The sequence below is a fragment of the Nothobranchius furzeri genome, chromosome 6, assembly GCF_043380555.1.
Source record: "Nothobranchius furzeri strain GRZ-AD chromosome 6, NfurGRZ-RIMD1, whole genome shotgun sequence".
Taxonomy (NCBI): Eukaryota; Metazoa; Chordata; class Actinopteri; order Cyprinodontiformes; family Nothobranchiidae; genus Nothobranchius; species Nothobranchius furzeri.
Genome location: NC_091746.1, coordinates 58,549,363 through 58,560,392, shown reverse-complemented (window position 1 = coordinate 58,560,392; position 11,030 = coordinate 58,549,363). Strand labels below are relative to the sequence as shown.

Sequence of the window (11,030 nt, the reverse complement as noted above, 5' to 3'; positions counted from 1 at the left end):
GACCTAAACACAGGAATCAAAAATTGGTTTTTAATTGGTTGTTTAAAGGTAAAGGTAAAAAATATATTTCAAACGAAGCTAGGTCTTTCTGTACAATAAGTGTTCATGGATCAGAATCAAATAAAGAGCAAATCGGGGTTTTAAAGTGATGAAAGAAATCAGATTGACCAACTTTAAATAAGCTAAACATTTATGAAACATTAACAATTGCTAGTTTAATATTAGCATCAAAAAACAGACCAGTCAGTTTTCATTTTTATTTGTTCCCACAAACATCATCTCCACTATCAAATTAGAGCCTCACATTCAAAAACACGCCTGCTATTTGCAGAATTGAAATCATGTTTCATCGTTATTTTTGTCTTCTCCTCTCCTGCTCTCATGTGTCGCATGCTGTCACCATCTTTGACGCACGAGCACACCTGTTCACACTTGGATCAAGGAAAGCAAGGAGCTCTGAAAACAGGTGTGAGCAAATCAGCTGCACAATCCCAGGAGTGATGTAATAATCTGATGTGGTTTTCACTCTGTAGCTATTTAGTGTGATAATGGCGTTTGATAGACAGGAAACAAACACCATTGTCACACTCCACAGCTCTGGAGGACAGGACCTGGTGCAGGTGTGCAAGCAGAAAGCTGGTGAATTGATGATCTGGACAAAGTGAAGAAACAGTAAAGTCAGAACAGAAATTTATGAAAAACCTCAATAAATCAAACACAGCATTAGTGTGTGTGCTCAAATAAATAAAAAGAAGCTGGAAAACTGTAGATAATGTCAGTGCCAACACTTGTTAAGTTTATCCAGCGTGTCCAAAGTCCAGTAGGGTCACTTTGTTACTGATTGTGGGGAAGTGTGCAGCTGTTTGTGCTGCAGACAAGAGAAAAAGAGCAACTATTAGAAAATTTATTCCATATTCTACAAAAATAATAATAAAGACCATTTCTCACAAAAGTCTGAATATCTAAACTATCCTGTTGAAACTTAAACAGTACCTCCAAAATAGGCCAATAATTCATTAATGTTATAATTTTGAAGTAAAACTGAATTTAAATCATTATCAAAGTCTAGGTTTCATACAAACTCACCTCATGGTTCAAAGGATCGCCTCTGCTCTGCACTCCTCGTGTCTTTGTAAGAGTCGGTTTAAATCCAGTAGCTGCTGGGATCATGGGGTGATACGTGGTGCATTTGGGTTACGAGCTGTCCCGTCCAAGTCTTTATGTAGACAGAGCAGAGTTTGGACAAACAGCGGTTGCACATTAGTGATAAGCTACAGGGGAAGTATCGATCGACCCTGACCAGAGGTAGAGGGTGAAGGGTGGAGGAGGGGGAGCTTAAAAAAAACCACTGGTCTGGTCAGGGCCCGAAATTAGAGGTTTCACTGGGAATGAAAGTGGCGACGGTTACAGAAAAGATCAGAATACGCGGTGGTTTGAGATTAGGAACTATTAAAGCAGGAGAAAACTGCACGTTTGTCCTTCGTAGTTCAAGTCAAAGGATCAGAATGTTGCAGTGGAATTTTGTTCATAATGAAGTGGAAATAATAGCAGAAACACATTTCAAAAGATCGTCTTCAGTAGTTACGCTGCAGTGTTTCAGCTTTATTTTGAAAACCTGTAAGAAAATCTTGTAAAATGCATCAGTTTTCGATTTTTCCCATGGAGAAATTACACCATAGCATGTGTTAACAGCCAGAGCGTGCTGCATTTGACAGACGTTTCACTGTATGTGATCTTTTTACAACATATAACCAAAAAAATTTTAATTGATGCATTTAAGCTCTTATCTTGAACATGCTACATGCTCATATATCAGGACTTTGTTTCGTTTTAACCTTTTTTGAACATTTACTGTTTTGAATCTTAAAGCGTTTTCATTCAAGAGCAAACATTCTTTTATTTAAAGTCATGTAATTTACTTTGAGCATGCGTACGTGTGTGTATTATTAGTTAAAGGTGAAGCTGTCCAACTATCTACTCAAATTACATTTCAGTCACGGTTCTTTTTCTTTATTGTTCCGTCATTGAGCATGTGGAGCATTTTAAACCTAAATAAGTATTGGCTCTCGATTTGTTTGTGACCAGATGGGGGGTAGGAGGGCTTGATGAAATGTCCTCGGACGAGCCGGGTGGCTCTTATTTGTTTGTCCTTGGAGCTGATAACTCATAGATTGGCTGTGTGAATGAACTGAGGTCCCTTCAACCAAACCATGTGCACACAGCTCAAATAAAAAGTCGTGGATGTCACTGAAATTTATACACAGATGGTCAAAAAAAAGCCTGATATACCATCTGGGAGGATCGGAAACATCACTGATCACACACACACAATCAGCAACTGCATGAAGACTCAATAAAAACTTAAGTTTTAAAAATATATATTTTTATTAATAATCATGTAAGGATACGATCTTTGGGAGTGTCCAATCTCAGCAGTGTTTCAAAGGGTCAAAAAGATTCTTTTTATTCAGATATTCTTGCTCAGTTAGAAAAAGTAAAATGAACACTTTTGGTTTTAAATTCATTTGTATTTAGTTATTTTTTTAAATTTGTTTTACAATTTGATCACTGTAAGGTATTCTATTTCTTATTATTCCAACAATAAACTTGGAAAATCTTTGAAATGTCATTCGATACATCATAAACTCCATTAATAATAACCCGCAGCAAAAAAAGTTATTAAATTTTGTAAAAAATGTCACAGTAATTGTTGTTTTTTTCATACCGTACAATCAGAAATGAATCCGTTTTACTTTGGTAGGATGGGTTTTAACCCCTTAAATTTCCAAGTGTTATGAACGCAATGGGGTTTGTCCTATGGGCGGGATGCTGGAATGCTAAGGGGTTAAAGGTTGAATATGGAACAATTTAATAAAAGCTATTAACAAAAATAATACCTCCATGGGGTGTTTAAAGGTGTGCACAATGAAGGTACAGTAGCTTTATTTTAATGAAAAAATAATCAAAATTTAATTTGACGGACACAACACAACATGGGTTTATGTTTACATCTACCAGCCAATAGAGGGCGACATTGCAGGTTGTCAAAAGAAAAAAAGTCTTCTTGGCACAGAATTTGTTCTAACGTTAAATACTGTTGTAAATGTAACTTATTAGTATAAATTAGTCTTTACCCTGTACGATTTGTCACTGGACATGGTGCTGATTGGTCACATCATAGTGAGCCTGACATTGCGACAGCTGGAAACCTTATTCTATTGTTACAACTAGATGTGGCTATGGTGTTCGCACTCCATATTAAACATTTGAATATGCATAAGTACAAGGCTGCAGTTATCCCTAGAGACAGCCTAAGTCTCCTCCCTTTCTGGTTGTTCATGGGTCCCCGGAAGAACGAAAAAATGAATGCAAGTCAACGGGGCTAAAACGGCTATTTTCTAATCTTTGCCTTACGCCCTGGATTGCACATTTGTTGTACTTCTATTTAAATGAAAAGTAATGATGTGTGTTTTGACCACGCCAGTCATGTACTTTGAGATTTATCAGCTTGTAAAATGTTGTAATTAGCATGACTACTGATCTGAACTCAAGTGGTGTTTCATTATTGGACTTCTGTGCAAGCCGCAGTTTGGCCATAACAAACACCATGTTCGAACATAAGGATGCCAACTGGTACACTTGGTACCAGGGCAGCCTAGGTTGCAGGTCGATGATAGACTTTGTAGTCATATGATCTGACCTGCGGCCGTATGTTTTGGACAACCGAGCGAAGAGAGGAGCAGAGCTGTCAACTGATCACCACCTGGTGGTGAGTTGGATCAGGTGGCAGAGGAAGATGCCGCGTGGACCTGGCAGACCCAAACGCATAGTGAGGGTCTGCTGGGAACACCTGGCAGAAGAACCTGTTAAGACGGTCTTCAACTCCCACCTCCGGCAGAGCTTTGACCGCGTCCCGAGAGCAGTGGGGGACATTGACTCCGAGTGGGCCTTGTTCCACTCTGCGATTGTTGATGCGGCTGTTGCTAGCTGTGGTCGCAAGGTGGCCGGTGCCAGTCGTGGTGGCAACCCCCGTACCCGCTGGTGGACACCAGAGGTTCGGGGAGCCATCTGGCTGAAGAAGGAGGCCTACAGGGCGTGGCTGGTCTGTGGGTCTCCGGAGGCAGCAGACAGGTACCGGATAGCCAAGCGGGGTGCAGCAGTGGCAGTTGCCGAGGCAAAATCTCGGGCGTGGGAGGAGTTTGGTGAGGCCATGGAGAAAGACTATCGATCGGCTCTAAAGAGGTTCTGGCAAACTGTCTGGCGCCTCAGGAGAGGAAGGCAGTAACTCGCTCACACTGTTTACAGTGGGGATGGGGAGCTGCTGACGTCAACTGGGGCTATAGTCGGACGGTGGAAGAAATACTTTGAGGAGCTCCTCAATCCCACCTACGCGCATTCCGAGGAGGAGCCAGAGCCGGGAGACCTGGGGATGGACTGTCCGATCTCGGGGGCAGAAGTTGCTGAGGTAGTCAAACAACTACACAGCGGCGCAGCCCTGGGGGCTGATGAGGTTCGTCCTGGGTATCTCAAGGCTATGGATGTTGTAGGGCTGTCATGGTTGATACGTCTCTGCAACATTGCGTGGTCATCGGGGGCAGTTCCTAGGGAGTGGCAGACCGGGGTGGTGGTCCCCATCTTTAAGAAGGGTGACCTGAGGGTGTGTTCCAACTATAGGGGGATCACACTCCTCAGCCTCCCTGGAAAGGTCTACTCCAGGGTACTGGAGAGGAGGGTCCGATCGATCATTGAATCTCAGATTGAGGAGGAGCAATGTGGTTTTCAGCCTGGCCATGGAACTGTGGACCAGCTCTATACCCTTGCAAGGGTGATGGAGGGGCATGGGAGTTTGCCCAACCAATCCACATGTGTTTTGTAGATTTGGAGAAGGCTTATGACCGTGTCCCCAGGGGCACCCTGTGGGGGACGCTCCAGGAGTATGGGTGTCACGGCTGCCAGCCTGAAGAAGGAAAAAGCAGCCAGGATCACCCAGCTCTGGTGATTGACCGGACACCGCCCCTCCTCCTCCTCCTCCTCCCTTCCAGGCTGCTGAGGAGCACAGCTGAACTGAATCCATCTGATGACCAACACCTGGGATAAAAGAGCTGTGCCTTCAGCAGTCTGGGAGACAGCAGTGCAGGGGTTCTGCTGTTCTTCATGATTCGTTTTGTTTTAAACCCTCCGTTTGTTCGTTCGTGCCTTCGTTTTGATGAGTTTAACTTTTAAAGTTTAAACTCTTGAGATATCCTTTGGGATCTTGTGTTCGTTTGTTTTAAAGGCTAACTTTGTTTGTAGAAATATGATTGATTTCGTTTTTAAACACCTTCGTTTGGTAAAACTTATACGTTTTAACCAGGTGTTTTAATAGTTGATCATTCGTCTTTTAACGTTAACCTTTTTGAGTTTGTGTGTGTTGCATTATCTTTATAATGCTCGTCGTCTGTTTTGCTCGTTTTTATAACCTTTTTATAACAATAAAACCCTTTTAATATCCACTGTCCAGTTTTTATGTTATCCCCATCCTTCACATTTTACCATCTCATGTCGGGGACGTAACAATGGGGTGGGTGGCTTTCTGTTAAGGGCCATTCATTTACCAGAGGAGCGTGAGTTTGGTCCGCATAGCCGGTAGTAAGTCAGACCTGTTCCCGGTGAGGGTTGGACTCCGCCAGGGCTGCCCTTTGTCACCGGTTTTGTTCATAACCTTTATGGACAGAATTTCTAGGCGCAGCCGTGGTGTGGAGTGTGTCGAGTTTGGTGGCAGGAGAATCTTGTCTCTGCTTTTTGCAGATGATGTGGTCCTCCTAGCTTAATCCAGCTCTGACCTTCAGCTCTTGCTGGGTAGGTTCGCGGCTGGGATGAGGATCAGCACCTCCAAATCTGAGACCATGGTTCTCGACCAGAAAAGGGTGGCTTGCCAACTCCAGGTCAGGGGAGAGGTCCTACCTCAAGTGGAGGAGTTTAAGTATCTCGGGGTCTTGTTCACGAGTGAGGGTAGGAGGGATCAGGAGATCGACAGGCGGATTGGTTCAGCGTCTGCAGTGATGCGGACGCTGAGGCGATCTGTCGTGGTGAAGAGGGAGCTGAGCCAGAAAGCCAGGCTCTCGATTTACCGGTCGATCTATGTCCCAATCCTCACCTATGGTCATGAGCTTTGGGTAATGACCGAAAGAACGAGACTGCGGATACAAGCGGCCGAAATGAATTTCCTCCGTAGGGTGGCTGGGCTCAGCCTTAGAGATAGGGTGAGGAGCCCGGACATTCGGGAGGGACTCGGAGTAGAACCGCTGCTCCTCCAGATCGAAAAGAGCCAGTTGAGGTGGTTTGGGCATCTGGTCAGGATGTCTCCTGGACGCCTTCCCGGGGAGGTGTTTCGGGCATGTCCTGCCGGCAGGAGGCCCCCGGGTCGACCCAGGACACGTTGGAGAGGTTACATCTCCAGTCTGGTCCGGGAACGCCTTGGGGTCCTGCCGGAGGAGCTGGTGGAGAAGGTCGGGAGAGGACGATCTGGAGCTCCCTAGTTGGGATGCTGCCCTCGCGACCCGGACCCGGATAAGCGGAGGAAGACGACAACGAGCATGACTACTAACCAGACATCGGTACGTCGCAGAAATGACGTCACCACAGAATATCCTCTCCCATATAGCTTAGCTGCTACTTATCACATGGCCAGATTTATGTTGGTTCTTTCCTCCTGAAAGAACGATTTGTAGTTTGCTGAACTTAAAGCCACTTTTCCTCTGTTTTTCTCCGTGTCTGGTTCAATGACGTCATGTTCATGGAGCACATTTGTAGTCCTGGATTTATTTTCATATAAACCTAAAATGGCATTTCCTCCCGTTTGAAAATAAGTGCGTTCTTGGTATAAAAATGCATCTTTAAAATTCATGGACATCTTAAGTGAAATCCATTGTACACAACAAGCGGTATTAGAAAACTACGGTTTTAGCCCCATTGTCTTGCATTCTTTTTTTCGTTCTTCTGAGGACCCATAGCCTGGCAACGCTCCATTGACGGCTCTCGGTTGTGGGGCGGGTTCTACCGTTGTCTTTAAAATGATCTCCGCATTCCACTGGACAATGACTGTGACATACTCTTGTTTCACTCTGTTGCATCATCCCACCCACCAGGCATATAGAGTGCCCTGATTGGCCCACAAAGCAGATAAAGCTCTGTGATTTGTTCACTAAGCAGATAGAGCACTATGATTGGCCCACCATTATGGGCCAATCACAGCTCTATGTGTTTGAAACCCCTCTAGAGAGTTGTGATTGGCTAGCCAGAGTCCTGGTAGGAGCTGCGGAGGTTCCAATGGAGCATGCCTAGACCAAACTTTGCAAAGCAAGAATTTGGTCTAGTTCACTAGGCTAGAGGACCCATGGTCCGGAAGTAGATGGGCGTGACTTAGGCTCTTTATTGCGTGTACACTTTTTTTCTACCACGTCTTGTCCTTTCCTTTGTCTCTCTATTAATATTCTTGGACACAGAGCTCTGTGAACAGCCAGCCTCGTGTAACATGTCAATGGTCATCATTTGGACAACCATCAAGTCAGCAGTCTTCCCCATGATTGTGTTGCCTACAGAACTAGACTAGTAGACTGAGTGACCATTTAAAAGCTTTTGTCATGTAAACTGATTACAAACAAGCTCAAGTTCCTTAATAACATAAATGCAACAACACATCTTACAGAGCTGCAACTAAGATGTGTGGGCAATTTTTTTCCCTAATGCTTTATGTAGGGAGTCAGATACCCCCAGCATACTGAATGATGGACTTAATTTACTGAAGAATAGAACAGACCATCTGGACAAGAGGGTTTATGTTATAATGGTACACAGTAAAACAAAAACGTGCGGTGAGAAATTTTCAGGGCCCCAAGGCCTGTTTAAGGAAAAGTACAAATAGAAATGCATATTTTAAAAAAATCATCTTTACTTTTTTATGTGCTGCTTAACTCTTTATTGTCCACAGCAAGAAAACAATTATTTTCTTTTTGTAGCTTTTAAATAATGTAGGGCTTTTAAGGTAATATGGAAAATAACATGAAAAGAACAAAATGAGTTTTAACATACAAAACCTCTCTTTCCTCAAACCTCCCAATATTAATATTTTTTTGAAGATTTTTTTAAAGTTTCTTACAGTACATTAAGGCTGGAATATGCTACAAAACAACTGATTTGGTGTTTAGAGGCTTAGTTTGGGGGGGGGGGGGGGTCATGTTAATTTAGTTATGAAGAAACTTTTTAATATAAATACAATGCCTGAATAATTCAACTCTAGATCAGTAATTTATTTACCTGCAGAGTCTACTGTAATTGTGGGACTTTGTGTGAATTAACCCTTTCAAATTTACAACAAAAACAGGCAATAAAACTATTTGCAGTGGTTCTTTTTATTAATTTAGGACAACAATGGGTTGTATTGTAACGTTTATGATAAACTTAATGTTTAACCTTTGTATATCCCCCCTCCCCCTTCTTTAGCTTGTGTTTAACTTTTTCAGTGAAGTTTAGTGCATGCTGTAATAAGAAGTAGGAACTAAAATATGCCCGAGCAACCAATCTGACCAAAGGGTTTAGTAGTGAGGATAGATTATTAACCAAAATCTTCTGATTGAAGTGATGTCTCAATTCACTCAACAGTATAAGAAGCTTGATTTTTTTATTTGACTGAAATCAAATGAACCACAGAGTTGCAGGAAGTAGTGGAATCAATAACAAAAGTTGTATTTTTCATTCATTGAAATAAAACCTGCTAAAAAAATCAGTACAAAGTCGGAAATGTGAGACTACAGCGAGGAGGGGGAGCAAAATATAGAGGCCAAAAAGATAAAACAGCAAAGAAACGAGAGGATTTAAAGACTCACTTTCACTTTTTCCTACTATAGCAGCAGCCCGGATTTACAGACTATTCACAATGCACCAAGTGCTCTGAATGGAAATAAAGGAAACACATTCAAGTAGATGACGAGACAAACAGGTGACATGAGCTCAGAGTGATCTGTAAAGTGCCCTTCAGGTTCGATAGCATTAGAAAAAGGAGAAAGAACTAAAAAAAAAAAAGACATTTTTGTTTATGTTTTGTTTTTTGTAAGAAACGTGCTGCGCTTATGTTCAGCGGTGATCACAGCTTTTCATTCCAACATCCTCACACACATCTTCATTTTAGTGTTGATCAGTAATACTTCTGTTAAATGTAATGCATACATATATTTATATATCCTGAAAGTACTTAAAAATGCATGTTTTCCCCAAGAACATTTACAGCATTATGAACAGCAACAGGCATGAGAATAAAGTAATCAGAGTAACTCCCCACAGTTATCCCTTCATGACCTCCAGACCATTACATCTCCATTAGTATGCAGTCAAAAGAACACATCATACATGTTCATGCTGCTTTAAAGCACTACGATAAGGTTTTCAACACATCTGCTATCACTGTAACAAATGACATCATCGTCCCCCCGACTAACCAGCGTTGTACTTCACACATGTCATTTACATCGGTTGAAATAGTAAAGAACATTAGTACAAATACACAGAAGTGTTTATCTGTAAGTAATACAAATTCTTAAAAGAAAACTGGTTTCATGACAACAAAAGTATAGAGATGTTCTTTAAATGTCATATCTGGGGATGTGTTTGTACCCCATTCTTACATATTTCACCTATGCCTAAGAAAAGAAAAAAACTCAGTTTACAAAGGCTGCAGCAGCAAAATGTGATCACATGGCAAAGACCAGGTTCTATGGAGGGGCGTGTCTGGTTTCCTGAAATGTGATTGGCTAGCATTCCTAAGGTAATATGGTGTTGGGCTAAAGATTTGACAGAAGTGTGATTATAGTGCGATTGCGGTTTCTAAAGAGAAATAGTGCATGTCTGAGCCAGGTTAAGGCCATGCTAGACCCTTCTACTGAAGGGCGCTCAAATACTGTGCTAGAGTGTAGAGAAATGCATCTGTTGAAATGCATCTGAGTTTTCCAGCACTGCAGATTTTCACAGGGCAAGGGCAGAGGGGAAGGAATAGTGAACCGGCTCCGGTCATTCATCTATCATGCTTGCTGATTAGAGATTTCAGCGTTGAAACATCACGCTTCCCCTCGGGATCGTAAAAGGAGTGACCCACCCACACTGACGAGATACAAACAGGTAGGCATAATGGCTCGACAAGTCATTGTAGAGTCTCAAACCACCGTGGCAAGGAGGTGGCTCCAACTCAGGCGTTACAGTACAAGCATGCTGACACAGAACTGCTACAGCAGCTGGTTCCATGTCCCTGTAGCTTTTCTTTTCTTTTCTTTTTGGGGGTTGGATTCAGTCCACGGTGCCGCATTTTAATCAACTCCCTCAAAGCCTTGCGCGTTCTCTACAGCCATGAGCAGTTTGTCCCTCAGGTCCTCGAAAGACTCGTAGCTGGGCAAGTCCAAGCGGTTGAAACTAGGGGAGAAAAAATGGATATTAAAGGTGCAAGAAGTAAGAATGACATCATGGGGTCACACTTGGGTTCTGCAGTCCAGCCGACAGGAATCGAATTACAAATGCCAGCAAACAAAAATATTTCTAATAAAGTTTTGCCATCAGGTGAGGAATTATTGGGTACATGGGGGTAAAAAAAATGCCGACACGGACTTGGCAGCACCGCAGTCTCACATATGACTGGCTCTGGAACCAGAAGGTATGGAGGTAGGACAGATGGTAAATGAAGACAACGTCCCTCTCTGATCATTTTAAAAGGGGAAAAACTAACAGCCCCCAGCCGGTGTCGGTACAGGATCTGCTCGGGTGCAAGATCGGCTCGGGGTCCTTCGACTGCTGATGACGTCAAAGTAGTTGATTGGCTGAATATGAACCTTACGGAAGTTACGTAATCACGTTACGTTGGTCCAGGCAGTTTTTTCTGTTGGAAAGATGGACAACTTTTACAAAGAAATCCATCATTACCTCATTGAAAATACACTTTTAGCATAGAGCTGCATGTATATTAGGGCTGAACGATTAACTGCATGTGCATTTAAATTGCGATGTGACAA

At 42.7% G+C, this 11,030-nt stretch overlaps 1 protein-coding gene across 11 annotated transcripts in view; it reads right to left on the bottom strand.

The window, feature by feature from the left end:
• Window positions 1-10,044: 10,044 nt before the first annotated feature.
• nedd4l (NEDD4 like E3 ubiquitin protein ligase) overlaps window positions 10,045-11,030 on the bottom strand; it is a 71,584-nt gene continuing 70,598 nt past the window's right edge. For 9 of the 11 annotated variants that reach the window (XM_015942886.3, XM_015942887.3, XM_015942883.3 and 6 more), the window contains one exon: window positions 10,045-10,437. In XM_015942886.3, the coding sequence (XP_015798372.3) occupies window positions 10,335-10,437 (103 nt within the window). In that variant the 3' untranslated portion in view covers window positions 10,045-10,334. The remainder of the gene's footprint in view (window positions 10,438-11,030) is intronic. The other 2 variants (XM_015942888.3, XM_015942889.3) reach the window with 1 other exon arrangement.